Raw genomic sequence first — 18,129 nt, forward strand, 5'->3', positions numbered from 1 at the left:
AAATTTGGTAGATGATTTTGTTCACTAGTATTTGCCATGCTGACATTTTCAGTGAGTTTCTTCATTCATCATCTGCAGCAGCGCGGTCATCACCAAATGCCAACTCTCCAGTAATTTCATTCTCCTGGATTCATACACATCATACAGAGTACAATATTTTTAAGATATCAAGCAAGTCTTTTCATGTTTTCTTTATTTGTGAGCTGTTTTTTTATTGTTCCAGTTCCATTGAAATCAATACATTTACGCATGACATGTTTATAAAACAAATAAAAACATGCTTAGCAAATTTGCATATTAGACAATACCAGATCTTCAAATCAATAATGTATTCTTCCTCATTTACAATTTGAAGCTCAAGTGTGCAATGTTTTTATTTAGATGTAATTTTATCCACTGAACATTTGGTACCCATACAGTATGATGCTAAATGCTTAGTAACTGCAATGAACACACATTAGATTACTACTTTGCGTACCTGCTTTTGTTGCCTTTATTAATTTACCATCAGCTTTGGAATGTAACATTTTATAGAGTTGCGTAATCGCACTGCTTCATGTATCACCATTGCTATGAGCCATATTTAAGTAAACCAAGTCCCTATTTCAATTTGTAATACCTTTGGATACATTTAGAGATTATTGGATCATTTAAAATTTTTATTCACCAGTTTTGCTTAATTTTCTCCCAAAAATGTTTAATAATCCACTAGATTTCATGAAATGGTGCCAGGTAAGTTTTTCCTTTGTGAACCACAAATCAAATCTCATGCTTGAATTTGTGAGAAACCATGAATATCAGGAAATTTGACTCTAATTTGATTTTCTGCTGGTCGATCTGCTGATCTCTAGCTACATTGTGTCTTAAGATAAACACAGATTATACAGTTTATCCAAGAAGGGAGAATGGCACAAATATAAACAATGCCCACCTTTAAAGTGAGGCGATGAAATGAAGTGAGCACATTTGTCAAACTTTTGTGAGTCTTTCAGTCATTTTGTTACCACAGATTGCAAACATTCAGTTAAATGGGATTTTTAAACCAAAAATACTTCATATTGTCACTTTTAGGGGAAAGAATGGTAAACTGCTGCCACACTGATTTGGTTTGTGTGTCTACAAAAACAAAAGTATTGGGTGAATAAATTTGTCTGATCCTTATCTTTCCCTGAAATCATCTGTCATGGTAGAGTTGGGAGCAGGTCAACCAGTACCTCCAAAACTGCAATGTGAGGGTCTATAAAGCTTTGAAAAGTTATCCTTGTAATGAAATGGATCTCTTATGATCTTATTGTATTTGCTTCTAGAATACACTAAAAATTATCTAATCAATCTGATTTAATAGGATGAAGAACTACAATGCTGTGCAACCAACCAACCATTTGAACAGTAGCATCAGGGTGTTCTACTATCATACCAGAGATTTTTGAGACCTTGGCATTGATGACTGTTGCTTAGGATAGGTCAATAATTTCCAACCATTGGGGATTTAACATCCATCATTAGCTAATCGTTAATTGAATAGGTAGTGGCACAGTTTCAACCATTGTGTAATATTCTGCAGTGGTCCAGAATTGGTAAATCAAGCTCTTGCCTATTTACTGAATGAGAGAGAGCTTGCAGTTGCATGGCCACTACACAGTCATCAATATTAAAGTTCCAGAAACCTCTTTTAAAAAAAAGTTGAGCACATTAGTCACTTGGCCTAATACAAGCATTTTTATTATTATTATTTTATACTAACTCAGAAATCGTTTATCTTTTCTTATACTCACATGAGAAACATACTTAACTAGTACTAATTTCACAAATCCTTTCAGTTACATGACCAAGCAATATTGCTGTTACCTGTTCTGTACTGCCAAAATTGCGGTTCTAGCTCTGGCACCAAGTTCTAGTAATGCTTTTACATCCCAGTTTCTAATGGTACATAATGGTATATTGATTTGCAAACAGCTGGGGATACACATGCAGGGAGCCCAAGAGTTACATGTGGCTACAGAGTCACAGGTTTGGGCATCAATCGCTAAGATCTGTGTTCTCAAAAGAGCAAAAAAAGGATAATTTAAAGAATGATGCATAAAAGACAATCTGTGTCTTCTGTATCCTTTTTCTTTGTGCTGATATAATCAGGGAATTCAATAAATGTTAAGTCACAGAGCTTTCAGCTTTAAACTAACAATCAAGCATGCAAAATGGATAATTTTGGTACTGGATCATTTTAATCCCAAAGAATAAATTCAATGGATGCTGTTAAATAAAATTCTAAAGAAGAAACTTCGGATCCACTCCACAGTAGATATGGAATTACTCCTAGAGTTGATTCTGAAGTGATATCTCTTCAAGAGATTTAGTCTATAAGATCTCCAGACAACAGGTCACTCTGCATTTATTTTTATTTGATGAAGTTCTTAATAGTCCACCTTTGTCCTGTACAGCTCCGAAGAATCAAATCAATTCCTGCATTGCCCCTATTTTCAACTTCTAGACAGCGTCCTGTACCTTTATTCATTATTGCTCCATTCTGAAAGAAACAAGTGATAGAAAAACATTAAAGGAACTTTAATTTAATGAATCAATTACAAAAGATAAAAACTTTGCTTAATATATATATATATGTTACGCAGGCGCAGTAAACAAGACATCAAGTGATGTCAGTGGTCGGGCAGCGCGAACTGCGCATGCCCAAGGCAGAATGTGACCGCGCAGGCGCCTGGACAACTGAATAACGCCGAGGAGGAGGCGCCCGGCTCGCAGAGTGACGGCTGTGTTGTGTCTGGATGAGGAGGAAAGACCTGCCCCCCGGACGATTTGAAGGTATGAGGGACCAAATTCAAAAGCTATTATTTCTGCAGTGCAATGAACAATAACTAAAAGAGCCACCTTGTCAGAATGCAGCATTAGTGCTGCACAAGATGGCTCTTTTAGTTACAAATGCCTGGGGGTGACAGGTTCCCTTTAACCCCTTCCCGACCCATGACGCCACATAGGCGTCATGAAAACCCGTGCCAATCCGACCCATGACGCCTATGTGGCGTCATGGAATGATCGCGTCCCTGCAGATCGGGTGAAAGGGTTAACTCCTATTTTACCCGATCTGCAGGGAGAGGGGGAGTGGTGCTTCAGCCCAGGGGGGGTGGCTTCACCCCCCCGTGGCTACGATCGCTCTGATTGGCTGTTGAAAGTGAAACTGCCAATCAGAGCGATTTGTAATATTTCACCTAAAAAACAGGTGAAATATTACAATCCAGCCATGGCCGATGCTGCAATATCATCGGCCATGGCTGGAAAACCTGAAGTGACCACCCCCCCACCCCACCGATCGCCCCCCCACCGCTCCGTTATGGGGTCCGGTCCCCTCCGTCCTGTGCTCCGCTGCCCCGTGCTCCTGCCCGCTCCCCCGTCCTGCTGTCCGCTCCCCCCGTCCTCCGATCACCCCCCCTGTGCTCAGATCCACCCCCCCACCACCCCTTCATACTTACCGATCCTCCCGGTGTCCGGCCGTCTCCTCGCTGGGCGCCGCCATCTTCCAAAATGGCGGGCGCATGCTCAGTACGCCCGCCGGCCGGCAGATTCCTTACAGGTACATTTTGATCGCTGTGGCAGGTTCTACCACAGCGATCAAAATAAAAAAAATAATAAATAAACCCCCCCCTTTATCACCCCCATAGATAGGGACAATAATAAAATAAAGAAAATATATATATTTTTTTTTTCCCACTGTGGTTAGGGTTAGAACTAGGGTTAGGGTTAGAACTAGGGTTAGGGTTACGGGTAGGGTTAGGGTTATGGCATGTGCGGATCGGCCGCGGATCCGCAGCGGATCGGCCGCGGATCCGCAGCGGATCGGCCGCGGATCCGCAGCGGATCGGCCGCGGATCCGCAGCGGATCGGCCGCGGATCCGCAGCGGATTGGCCGCTGCGAATTCGTAGCAGTTTTCCATCAGGTTTACAGTACCGTGTACACCTATGGAAAACCAAATCCGCTGTGCCCATGGTGCGGAAAATTCCGTGCAGAAACGCTGCGTTGTATTTTCCACAGCATGTCAATTCTTTGTGCGGATTCCGCAGCGTTTTACACCTGTTCCTCAATAGGAATCCGCAGGTGAAATCCGCACAAAAAAACACTGGAAATCTGCTATAAATCCGCAGGTAAAACGCAGTGCCTTTTACTTGCAGATTTTTCAAAAGTCGTGCGGAAAAATCTCACACGAATCCGCTACGTGGGCACATACCCTTAGGGTTAGGGTTGGAATTAGGGCTAGGGTTGGAATTAGGGTTACGGGTGTGTTGGGGTTAGGGTTGTGGTTAGGGGTGTGTTGGGGTTAGGGTTGGGATTAGGGTTATGGCTACAGTTGGGATTAGGATTAGGGGTGTGTTGGGGTTAGTGTTGAAGTTAGAAATGAGGGGTTTCCACTGTTAGGGCACATCAGGGGTCTCCAAACGCAACATGGCGCCACCATTGATTCCAGCCAATCTTGCATTCAAAAAGTCAAATGGTGCTCCCTCCCTTCCAAGCCCCGACGTGTGCCCAAACAGTGGTTTACCCCCACATTTGGGGTACCAGCGTACTCAGGACAAACTGGGCAACAACTGTTGGGGTCCAATTTCTCCTGTTACCCTTGCAAAAATAAAAAATTACTTGCTAAGACATAATTTTTGAGGAAAGAAGAATTATTTTTTATTTTCACGGCTCTGCGTTGTAAACTTCTGTGAAGCACTTGGAGGTTGAACGTGCTCATCACACATCTAGATAAGTTCCTTGGGGGGTCTAGTTTCCAAAATGGGGTCACTTGTGGGGTGTTTCTACTGTTTAGGCACATCAGGGGCTCTGCAAATGCAACGTGACGCCCGCAGACCATTCCATCAAAGTCTGCATTTCAAATGTCACTACTTCCCTTCCGAGCCCTGACGTGCGCCCAAACAGTGGTTTACCCCCACATATGGGGTATCACTGTACTCACAACAAACTGGGCAACAAACATTGGGGCCCAATTTCACCTGTTACCCTTGTGAAAATAAAAAATTGCTTGCTAAAACATCTTTTTTGAGGAAAGAAAAATGATTTTTTATTTTCACGGCTCTGCGTTGTAAACTTCTGTGAAGCACTTGGGGGTTGAATGTGCTCATCACACATCTAGATAAGTTCCTTGGGGGGTCTAGTTTCCAAAATGGGGTCACTTGTGGGGTGTTTCTACTGTTTAGGCACATCAGGGGCTCTGCAAATGCAACGTGACGCCCGCAGACCATTCCATCAAAGTCTGCATTTCAAATGTCACTACTTCCCTTCCGAGCCCTGACGTGCGCCCAAACAGTGGTTTACCCCCACATATGGGGTATCACTGTACTCACAACAAACTGGGCAACAAACATTGGGGCCCAATTTCTCCTGTTACCCTTGTGAAAATAAAAAATTGCTTGCTAAAACATCTTTTTTGAGGAAAGAAAAATGATTTTTTATTTTCACGGCTCTGCGTTGTAAACTTCTGTGAAGCACTTGGGGGTTGAATGTGCTCATCACACATCTAGATAAGTTCCTTGGGGGGTCTAGTTTCCAAAATGGGGTCACTTGTGGGGTGTTTCTACTGTTTAGGCACATCAGGGGCTCTACAAATGCAACGTGACGCCCGCAGACCATTCCATCAAAGTCTGCATTTCAAATGTCACTACTTCCCTTCCGAGCCCTGACGTGCGCCCAAACAGTGGTTTACCCCCACATATGGGGTATCACTGTACTCACAACAAACTGGGCAACAAACATTGGGGCCCAATTTCTCCTGTTACCCTTGTGAAAATAAAAAATTGCTTGCTAAAACATCTTTTTTGAGGAAAGAAAAATGATTTTTTATTTTCACGGCTCTGCGTTGTAAACTTCTGTGAAGCACTTGGGGGTTGAATGTGCTCATCACACATCTAGATAAGTTCCTTGGGGGGGTCTAGTTTCCAAAATGGGGTCACTTGTGGGGTGTTTCTACTGTTTAGGCACATCAGGGGCTCTGCAAATGCAACGTGACGCCAGCAGACCATTCCATCAAAGTCTGCATTCCAAAACGTCACTACTTCCCTTCCGAGCCCCGGCATGTGCCCAAACAGTGGTTTACCCCCACATATGGGGTATCAGCGTACTCAGGAGAAACTGGACAACAACTTTTGGGGTCCAATTTCTCCTGTTACCCTTGCAAAAATAAAAAATTCTGGGCTAAAAAAATTTTTTTGAGGAAAGGAAACACATTTATTATTTTCACGGCTCTGCGTTATAAACTTCTGTGAAGCACTTGGGGGTTCAAAGTGCTCACCACACATCTAGATAAGTTCCTTGGGGGGTCTAGTTTCCAAAATGGAGTCACTTGTGGGGAGTTCCTACTGTTTAGGCACATCAGGGGCTCTGCAAATGCAACGTGACGCCCGCAGAGCATTCCATCAAAGTCTGCATTCCAAAACATCACTACTTCCCTTCCGAGCCCCGGCATGTGCCCAAACAGTGGTTTACCCCCACATATGGGGTATCACCGTACTCAGGAGAAACTGGACAACAACTTTTGGGGTCCAATTTCTCCTGTTACCCTTGCAAAAATAAAAAATTCTGGGCTAAAAAAATATTTTTGAGGAAAGGAAACACATTTATTATTTTCACGGCTCTGCGTTATAAACTTCTGCGAAGCACTTGGGGGTTCAAAGTGCTCACCACACATCTAGATTAGTTCCTTGGGAGGTCTAGTTTCCAAAATGGGGTCACTTGTTAGGGAGCTCCAATGTTTAGGCACACAGGGGCTCTCCAAACGTGACATGGTGTCCGCTAATGATTGGAGCTAATTTTCCATTCAAAAAGCCAAATGGCGTGCCTTCCCTTCCGAGCCCTGCCGTGTGCCCAAACAGTGGTTTACCCCCACATATGGGGTATCATCGTACTCAGGACAAACTGGACAACAACATTTGGGGTCCAATTTCTCCTATTACCCTTGGAAAATTAAAAAATCCTGGGCTAAAACTCATTTTTGAGGAAAGAAAAATTATTTTTTTATTTTCACGGCTCTGCGTTATAAACTTCTGTGAAGCACCTGGGGGTTATAAGTGCTCACTATGCATCTAGATAAGTTCCATGGGGGGTCTAGTTTCCAAAATGGGGTCACGTGTAGGGGAGCTCCAATGTTTAGGCACACAGGGGCTCTCCAAACGCGACATGGTGTTCGCTAACGATTGGAGCTAATTTTCCATTCAAAAAGTCAAATGGCACGCCTCCCCTTCCGAGCCTTGCCGTGCACCCAAACAGTGGTTTACCCCCACATATGAGGTATCAACATACTCAGCAGAAATTGCCCAACAAATTTTAGGATCCATTTTATCCTGTTGCCCATGTGAAAATGAAAAAATTGAGGCTAAAAGAAATTTTGTGTGAAAAAAAAGTACTTTTTAATTTTTACGGATCAATTTGTGAAGCACCTGAGAGTTTAAAGTGCTCACTATGCTTCTAGATAAGTTCCTTGGGGGGTCTACTTTCCAAAATGGGGTCACTTGTGCGAGCGCTCCAATGTTTAGGCACACGGGGGCTCTCCAAACGTGACATGGTCTCTGCTAGCGATGGAGATCATTTTTCATTCAAAAAGTCAAATGGCGCTCCTTCCCTTCCGAGCCTTACCATGTGCCCAAACAGTGGTTTACCCCCACATGTGAGGTATCAGTGTACTCAGGAGAAATTGTCCAACAAATTTTAGGATCCATTTTATCCTGTTGCCCATGTGAAAATGAAAAAATTGAGGCTAAAATAATTTTTTTGTGAAAAAAAATTACTGTTTAATTTTTACGGATCAATTTGTGAAGCACCTGGGGGTTTAAAGTGCTCACTATGCTTCTAGATAAGTTCCTTGGGGGGTCTAGTTTCCAAAATGGGGTCACTTGTGGGGGAGCTCCAATGTTTAGGCACACGGGGGCTCTCCAAACGCGACATGGTCTCTGCTAGCGATGGAGATCATTTTTCATTCAAAAAGTCAAATGGCGCTCCTTCCCTTCCGAGCCTTACCATGTGCCCAAACAGTGGTTTACCCCCACATGTGAGGTATCAGTGTACTCAGGAGAAATTGTCCAACAAATTTTAGGATCCATTTTATCCTGTTGCCCATGTGAAAATGAAAAAATTGAGGCTAAAATAATTTTTTTGTGAAAAAAAAGTACTGTTTAATTTTTACGGATCAATTTGTGAAGCACCTTGGGGTTTAAAGTGCTCACTATGCTTCTAGATAAGTTCCTTGGGGGGTCTAGTTTCCAAAATGGGGTCACTTGTGGGGGAGCTCCAATGTTTAGGCACACGGGGGCTCTCCAAACGCGACATGGTGTCCGCTAAAGATTGGAGCCAATTTTTCATTCAAAAAGTCAAATGGCGCTCCTTTCCTTCCAAGCCCTGCCGTATGCCCAAACAGTGGTTTACCCCCACATATGAGGTATCAGCGTACTCAGGACAAATTGGACAACATTGTTCGTGGTCCAGTTTTTCCTTTTACCCTTGGGAAAATAAAAAAAATGTTGCTAAAAGATCATTTTTGTGACTAAAAAGTTAAATGTTCATTTTTTCCTTCCATGTTGCTTCTGCTGCTGTGAAACACCTGAAGGGTTAATAAACTTCTTGAATGTGGTTTTGAGCACCTTGAGGGGTGCAGTTTTTAGAATGGTGTCACTTTGGGGTATTTTCAGCCATATAGAACCCTCAAACTGACTTCAAATGTGAGGTGGTCCCTAAAAAAAATGGTTTTGTAAATTTTGTTGTAAAAATGAGAAATCACTGGTCAAATTTTAACCCTTATAACTTCCTAGCAAAAAAAAAATTTGTTTCCAAGATTGTGCTGATGTAAAGTAGACATGTGGGAAATGTTATTTATTAACTATTTTGTGTCACATAACTCTCTGGTTTAACAGAATAAAAATTCAAAATGTGAAAATTGCGAAATTTTCAAAATTTTCGCCAAATTTCCGTTTTTTTCACAAATAAACTCAGAAATTATCGACCTAAATTTACCACTAACATGAAGCGCAATATGTCACGAAAAAACAATCTCAGAATCGCTAGGATCCGTTGAAGCGTTCCTGAGTTATTACCTCATAAAGGGACACTGGTCAGAATTGCAAAAAACGGCAAGGTCATTAAGGCCAAAATAGGCTGGGTCATGAAGGGGTTAAAGCCAAATTACACCCAAAGATATATGTAAAGTATTTCTGGTTTATTTTAAATATTTGTTATATATTGACACATTTTGTTATTCTAAAAGTAAGGGCAAGTTCACGTGTCACAGATTTGTTGCAGAAATGTTCTTTATATCTGAATAGAGTCTGAAATCTATGTACACGCTATGCTCCACAAATAGCCTAATTCAGTTCTACAGAGCAGATTTGCATTTGTAGATATTTCTGCAGCAAATCTGTGTGAATACAATGAGTAGGAGGATTTGGTGGCCACTGATGGTGAGAGATGCCCTATTTACAGTACATCCCCTTGCTATACTCTGCCCTTGCCAGTTATTGTGTTGTATTAATTCTCCGGGTACTATTTTCCTGCTTGATATTTTGATCTCTAATAAGCATATTATCAAATGTGACAATTAATAATATAAGTTTCTGTGATTTGCCTGTTTTAGTACAGCAAATATTTGTATGATTTAAAAACAAAACATCCAACAGCCACTTTTCCTAAACCTCTGCATTCTGAAATGCCACTGCTAATTCTCCTAAAAATTTAAGAATAATATGACAATAGGGTGATTAAATTTGTTCTTTCTTTCCTTCCTCCCTTCCTCCTTCCCCCCTTCCTCCTTCCCCTTCCTTAACTTCTTTCCTTCCTTCCTTCTTTCTCTCTCTTCCTTTCTTTTCTTTCCTTCCTCTCTCTCCCTTTCTTTCTTTTAACTTCCTTTCTTTCCTTCCTTCTTTCTTTGTTTTTTCTTTCTTTCCTTTCATTCTTTCTTTCTTTCTTTCTTTCTTTCTTTCTTTCTTTCTCATACTCCTTGGAACATTTTTGATAAGAAGCTTCAGGGAATTAAATAATAATGCTAATATCCATGAATTCCATCCATAATTTCCCTGGAGCTTCTTGTGATCAACTATCTTTCAAGCCTCCTGATGAACCACTATCCATGAGGGAATGTTTTGAAGGCAGCGTTGGAGTGGTACCTATATGCATGCCCGGACCCACAGGACAACAGGGGAATCCTCCAGTAGACAACTGTATAGGAGTAAACCTCTTACCCCCAACATTTGCAGACGTTGGCTTAAAACATTTGAGTCACTATGTGCAGACAAAGGCAGTATCTCATCAATTATTGAATAAACTACCCAGTGTATTATACAGAAGCAGATTTCAATATGTAAAATAGGGTAATATAATATTTGTATGAAGCTGATCAGTGGCCGCCAGAATCAATGTTACTGGTTGGTCCTTGCCACCCCAGTCCGATGCTGGCTATATTGGACTTATTTGTATTTTGAAGGACACCCTTGTAAACTGTTATTTGCAAATATACTTTTCCTGTTGTGTGACAAGTACCCTAATTAAGTCTGCTGTTTATTGTGGATTATGTAGGCACATAACTTTCGGTAAATTAGCATTGATCAGCTGTGGCACCATATGTTTGCTTGTTCTAATGCGGATTTTCTTTGAGCATATTTTGGGCAGCATGGTGGAGTAGTGGTTAGCACCGCAGGACAACATCTGCAAAGAGTTTGTATGTTCTCTCCGTGTTTGCGTGGGTTTCCTCTGGGTACTCCAGTTTCCTCCCACATTCCAAAGACATACTGATTTAGATTGTGAGCCCCATCGGGGACAGTGATGCTAATGTGTGCAAAACTGTAAAGCGCTGCGGAATATGTTAGCACTATATAAAGATTATTATTATTATCCTATGAATAGTATGTTTGGGTTACAATTACAACAGCAAGGGATAGTCAATAATATTCGATGATTGTTTTTTCTGTCTTCTTCCAGTGTGATATGTAAGCTGTCAACCTCCTCCGTCAGGTATGGTGACATATATGGATTTTTGAGGAAGAGCTAATTGATACATTGCTTTTATAGCTTTGCTTCTTACACTTAATCACCACTACACCCAATATATATTTACATGCATAACGTTATCCTGGTTGTATATGCTGGTCTTGTGATTTTTTTACTATGACCGTCTGAATTAGTTTTGCCAGCTTTTTGTTTCTGTGATTGGGAACAATTATTGATCTTTCTACTTTTAATTGCTACTAATAAAGTATATTTTATGGGTTTTCCCATATGCCAAACCACATTTTTGACAACCATAATACAATGATATGCTTGATTTCTGCCACTGTTCACCATATTCATTTTTCTCTCGTTACAATTGATAATTGTTGATTAGTACAACATTAACTGTGTCTGAAAAGCAACACAACTTATGCATAAATTAAATAAAATATTATGGAAAACATTTGCATTCAAGGTTTAAAATGCAAAAACACTGTTTTTTAAACTAAATAAATGATCAATATTTCATTATAGTGCATTCAAGAAACTATTAAGAATAAGGTGTCCTGTGTGTGTGTACATGAGGAATAACATAACTTCCAGCCACTATATGCCATGTATCCTGCATTTTCATCAGTTTTGACCTGTGTATCCTGGACTGGTGGAAGATGATCTGCAGTGATTTCTGCAATAAACAGCACACCACAGAGAAGTAGATGCCTGCTTTCTTTCACTTTTTAGCTCACAGACACAAGCTGCATCAACATAGAGTATATTAGACAGCAAAGCTGAGCTGTGTTGATCTGAATCAACCTGCGATGTGTGGTAAACACTTGCTACAGAGCTCAACAGAATGTTTTTTTGTCTGACTCAGTCTGTCCCCTTTCCTGCTGTTCACTCTTCCTCCCTTCCGTAGCATATAATGGGCTGTGTCACGTGATACATGCAGTCTCCTCTGGGCAAGATGGACTTGAGTTGCTTTTTCAGAGTGGATGGTTAGTTCAGGAGGCAGGTGAAGGTGAAGAATTGTCTGATTACTGGAGAAGGAAGCTGATTTCTCTGATAAGACACATTACAAATTTTTAGTTTAAAGGGAACCAGTGACCCCTGATGTAACCTGAAAGATGAGAAAAAGAGGTTAGATTATACTCACCCAGGGCCGGTCTCGCTGCGGTCCGGTCCGATGGGCATCCCGGTCCAGTCCAGGGCCTCCCATCTTCTTACGATGACGTCCTCTTCTTGTCTTCACGCTGCGGCTCCGGTGCAGGCGTACTTTGTCTGCCTTGTTGAGGGCAGAGCAAAGTACTGCAGTGCGCAGGTGCCGGGAAAGGTCAGAGAGGCCCAGCACCTGCGCACTGCAGTACTTTGCTCTGCCCTCAACAAGGCAGACAAAGTATGCCTGTGCTGGAGCCGCAGCGTGAAGACAAGAAGAGGACATCATCCTATGAAGATGGGAGGTCCCGGACCATACTGCGACGCCCATCAGATCAGACGGCCCGCCCAGGTGAGTATACTCTAACCTCTTTTTCTCATCTTTCAGGATACCTCGGGGGCTTATCTACAGCATTCCAGAATGCTGTAGATAAGCCCCTGATGCTGGTGGGCATAGCTCACCTTTGATTTTGGGGGTGACAGGTTCCCTTTAATCACCAGTACTATTAATTTATGCAAAGTTTCTTGTATGTACAGTTCCTTTTTAAATACAAATTCCAAGATGTCTCTTAATTGACCAATAGTACCTCATAGTTACCTGTATAAAACTCCAGCGTTTATGAAGTGTGCTTTTCACTTTATCACAATCCATAAGTTGAGGAAATTTATTTTTTTTGTTATCCACTAAGCAGCGGGTGTCAGGCAAGAGGATTGTGCTCCCTAGAGTACCCAGATGGAGGTAGCCTTCTTTTGTATATCTCCCAAGCTGTGAACACATATAGAAAATAGGAATTAGCGTTACTATCAGTGCTGGATTAAAACCTGTGCAGGCCCCTGGGAAATAAAAATCTTGGGCCACCTCAATTAAATTAATTCCTAATGTATTTTTAAATTTGCTAACAATCTTAATACACCAAATACATTTTATCACACAAAACAAAATTTAGATTAATCAAACTTCATTATGAGACAGAAAAGGAGATTAGCAAAAGTCCATCTCATCCATACTCGTATATGTTCACAAAGCTTCTACTTCTCTGTGAATGTCATATTATTATCTAGAGTCAGCGAGGACTCACAGCCATTTACCTCTCCTCCACTCCCACTGCCTGTTCTGGACAATCATTCAGTTGCTATGTTTGATAGCATAGATGAACCCCCTCGACTGCTCATTAATTCTTACATACATTCGACAGCTGAAACATAATTTCACTGCCACTTGCTGCAATGTTCACAACAGAGCTCTATCACCCCAGCCAGCATCCAATGTCAGCTGGCAGTGCTTGCATGCTGATTCTACGTTTCTTTCAACATGAAATCAATAGTATTTTTCATCTGTTGTGTGGGGCCCCCAAAATATGGGGGGTCCAAAGACCAATGCATACTATACATAATTGGCACTGATTACTATTAGTGATGAGCGAGTGTACTCGTTGCTCAGGTTTTTCCGAGCACGCTCGGGTGACCTCCGAGTACTAATGACTGTTCGGAGATTTAGTTTTCATAGCGGCAACTAAATGATTTACAGCTTCTAGCCAGGCTGAGTACATGTGGATGTTGCCTGGTTGCTAGGGAATCCCCACATGTACTTATGTTGGCTAACAGATGTAAATCATTCAGCTGCGGCACTGAAAACTAAATCTCCAACTACTTACATATACTTAGAGTACACCCGAGCGAGCTCAGGAAATTTCGAGTACCGAGTATATTCCCTCATCACTACTCAGCACACAAAAAATAAGCCCTCACCCAACCCGAGATCACGAAAAATGGAGATGCTACGGAATATGGCACAATTTATTTATTTATTTATTTATGTATTTATTTATTTATTTTAGCAAAGTTTGGAATTTTTTTTCACCACTTAGTTAAAAAAAAACCTAGACATATTTGGTGTCCATGAAGTCGTAATGACCTGTAGAAACATAGTGGCAGGTCAATTTTAGAATCTAGTGAACCTAGTAAAAATGCCAAAAAAAAATCGTGGGATTGCGCTTTTTTGCAATTTCACTGCACTTGGATTTTTTTTCCTATTTTCTAGTAAACGACATGGTAAAACCAATTATGTTGTTCAAAAGTACAACTAATCCCTCAAAAAGCAAGCCCTCACACGGCCATATTGATGGAAAAATAAAAACATTATGGGAAGGAGGGGAGTGAAAAATGAAAACACAAAACCTCCGGAAATTAAAGGGTTAATAATGGGGAAAAATGTTTTCTGAGGCCTGCCACTACATCTCTTCAAAGGGGTATTGAAGTGCCTCCTTCTAATTTTTGGCATCTCTTGCACTTAGTGCATACCCTTTACCAGTCTAGGAGACTTAAAAAATACTTTTCTGTGGCTTCACATTCCACTTGAGGGAACATTTTTGGTATAGTATCCAGTGCATTGTTGTCGGCTGTCAGGTGGTCATCACATAGGGAGTTCTCACACTGCATAGAAGATTTCAAAGCCAGGACAAGAGACTTTGTGCAGAGAGTACAGAAGCTCTGATCTCCTCCATATCATATCAGGCTGAGTAGATGCGAAACGCTCCACTATATTTCCCAGCAGTGTTGATGAAATAACAGTCCTTGATGCTGCTACGTTAAACTAATTGCTTTTTTCAGGGCTAAATCATATAGATTCTATTCTCTAATATGGTAATACCTCTCTTATCTGCAATTCGTGTAGGGTGAGCTGTTGCAGTAGGGATAGCGTATTACAGCCATCTAGTCAGGGATTATTGCCAAAAAAGGTGTATATTGAGCACAAAAATATTTTTGTGCTCAATATACACCTTTTTGGTATTATTCATTAATCCCAGATCGTACGCTCTATTTTTGCCCTTTGAGTCCTCCTTTGTTGCCAGTTTTTGGTATGGTGGCTGTGTCCTGCGCATGCGCCCTGCACCTGCTGGAGGGGCCTTGCATCTCTGGCTTCAAGTTTCCAAGTGTGCATGTCTTTTGACGTCACTGGGGGATTTCCCCTTGATGTGCGCTCTTGGCGAATGCCGGGGAGTGGGACAACCATTTCCGGTGGTGACGGCGATGCGCATGCGCAGTAAGGACACGCCGCATAGCGAATGCCACTATAAAATGCTGGTTTGGGGTAGGCTTGACACATTCCCTTTTGATAAAACCTACGCGAAACGCGCATCAGGGGGTGGATCCGGTCCCTTGGCATTCTGTTACGTCCATCATGGGTAAGCTTTGTGTCTATTAAGTGCACTGTTTTTTCTCTTTCCCTTGTTTTTCCTTTGTGGAGGCTTAAAGTCACTGTGACAGCCTCAGGAAAATGTGCTACTAGAGGGATATTTTGGTTAACATTGAGGTAAATACTGCCATTTATGAACCATATGTAGTTAAAATTTACAGTGCTCTGTACTAGCACCATGGTGATGGCTATTACTAGTTAATATGCCTGGGACCTATTTGTTTGTTACTAGGGTCTTTTGTGCTCTTTGTTTATGCTTTGATTTGTGACATTTTGTATAGTATCAATTGTAATAAAATGTATACATTTTTTAATTTATATGTATGGAACTCCATTTTTTCTTTTTGTCCTTATTGTATATTGGGAGTATACACCCATTTTCCAGTTACTATATGGGTAGCTACATTCACTTACCTAGATTTTACTTTAAATTAAGTGGGACTCATATTCTTTCTGTGAGTTTGATAACATAAGATTTTTGGTTGGTCAACTGCACAAAATATGACAGGGTTGGACAACTTTTCTCTGTGTTTGATCAGCTTTAGACTGTGGTAATGTGACGCTAGTCACTACTGTCTTACAGACTGTGAGCAAGGGAAGTCAGACATTCCGGGGTGAATATCAAGAGAGCACATAAAAAAACAAGGGTAAAGACAAAGGCATAAGTCAGGTCATGGTCCGGAGTCAAAATACCAGGGGATAGCGGATCAAAACAAAAGAAAAAGACAAAGATATTGCCAGAACATGGTCTAAAGGGTCAGGCAGCTGAAGATTACAACTCAGAACAACAGAATCAGGCACAATCTACATCTGGCAGGCATCAGATAAGTACCTGGGCAATCTCCAGAACAAACAACACCTGGAAAAAGCCCAGCACCTCCTAGTCACAGATAGGATAGCCAAAGCTGTCAATGAAATTACCGATAGCTCAGCATGCCCATCACAAAACTGTATGGGTGAGCTGTCAATCAAATCACCGACAGCATGACCAAGATTCCATAAGACAGCAAAACAATCACTCACTGAGTGGAGGAATCATGACAGCTGACTCATAGATTACATCAAAATTTACTTTGTCATATGATGCATTAACTCAAAATTTCAGGCATTTCAATAATGTATTAAAAAAAGTGGGTTTATCTTACAGTGCTGTGCAAATTAATTGGGACAAAGCAAAAAAATAAAATGTTATAATGCACTGTTACATACTAATTCTGAAAATTACCTTTTTCCACTGGCTAGTTGACCAAGATTTATTTATTATATATTAAAACTGGTTTGAATCACTAACTGGTAACCAACTTACGATTTAACTTAAAAAATGCTTTGTCCCAATTAATTTGCACAGCACTGTATTAAGTGTGAAGTGAACCCCATATAAGGATCTTTTTTTATATCCTCATTGTTTACAGGATCAGAATTAAATCAGTTTATTAAAGTGTATTATATGGTGTTTCATATATTTGAATGCTTCTGTTATTTTTCTGCCAGATAAGCATATTATAATCAAATGCAGTTTATAGCATTAAAAAAAAAAACAGTTATTCATTATGTTCAATATATAATTACTGAGCCACTGATTATCATTTATGATAATAAAGCAAGATGTTTAGTGATTTTATCTTCTTGTTTAACCTAGCCACACAAAGATTTAAAAAAAGGTTCAGAAAACTAAATGTGTTTTGTTTAGAGCAGAAGTAACCTTAGTTATATAGCAATTTATTATATACTAGAGTCAGAAGAAAGAAGACAAAAAAAATGAAAGTTTTGGAGTTTATAGAAAAACAGTGACCGAGCTAAAATATGCCATAAAATTGTGTGGTCAAGCAAAGGCAAAAAAGTGACTTTTGGACAAATGTTTTTAAGCCATTCTGGAGATTGTAGTTCCAAATTGGCAGCCTTAATTGGGGATTAGTAAGGAAATACACATACAGGAATAAACATGATTATTTTTTTCAATGGCCAATATATTCTGAAAATATTCTGATCATTACAAAATAATATATGAAAATATTTGAAAACATATGACATGTCTTGGGTAAATAGGCACTCAGGTGGTCAGCTTTATTTTGTGAACAAGCTGGTTGTGAACAGGAAGAACTGGGCCCAATTCATTTCTGCATTTGCAACTGTTTTGGACTAGTTTTTATGCCTGAAGGCTGTTTTTATTTTTGGACCAAATTCTTCATTAAAGGGAAATTTATCAGTAAGATCAACCCTATTAAACTTTCATGCAGATGATAGAAAGTTGCATGCAGGTTAAAGAAAGATGAATAAAATGATACCTTGATTACTGTGACCCAATATATTATTGTAGAGAAATCAAATCCACATATACTTAATAGGTAACTGAGCTGTTGCATTATTTGAACAGGACACAGATCTTCCTGATAATTTGCTTTCAGAATTTGTTTTAAATGAAAGGGGGTGTTACCAGTGTGAGACATGTAGTGGCTGACAGTCTGTTGACCTGATCTCACTGCAGAGCTATGTGTGATTATAACTAAATCAGGCCTGTCTCATTATAAACACATCTGCAGTTGTAGCACTAGTCTCATAGTGATGTCAGCTCAGCTGTAGCACCGCTTCCTCCACACTGTCTTCCTTTTAAATGTAATCTGAAGAAGGGTTAGCTGTAATCAGGCAAATCTCTACAGCTGAAAGCACTATGAGAGTAGAATGGCAGCTGCATATGTGATGTTTATGACACTAATTTCAGCTCTGCTCTACTGTGGTATAATCACATACAGCTCTTAAATGAGATCAAGAGAACATACTATCTGTTATTACATGTCTCACATTGGTAGCA

At 40.5% G+C, this 18,129-nt stretch overlaps 1 protein-coding gene across 1 annotated transcript in view; it reads right to left on the bottom strand.

Annotated features, from left to right (window-relative positions):
• Window positions 1-176: 176 nt before the first annotated feature.
• The window catches only part of GALNT17 (polypeptide N-acetylgalactosaminyltransferase 17), an 828,236-nt gene continuing 810,283 nt past the window's right edge, over window positions 177-18,129 (bottom strand). The window contains exons 10-11 of the mRNA XM_077296430.1: window positions 12,723-12,890; window positions 177-2,524 (exon numbers count right to left, since the gene is read on the bottom strand). Of these exons, the coding sequence (XP_077152545.1) occupies window positions 2,396-2,524; window positions 12,723-12,890 (297 nt within the window). The 3' untranslated portion in view covers window positions 177-2,395. The remainder of the gene's footprint in view (window positions 2,525-12,722; window positions 12,891-18,129) is intronic.

This window comes from Ranitomeya variabilis, chromosome 3 (assembly GCF_051348905.1).
Source record: "Ranitomeya variabilis isolate aRanVar5 chromosome 3, aRanVar5.hap1, whole genome shotgun sequence".
In the NCBI taxonomy this organism is placed as follows: Eukaryota; Metazoa; Chordata; class Amphibia; order Anura; family Dendrobatidae; genus Ranitomeya; species Ranitomeya variabilis.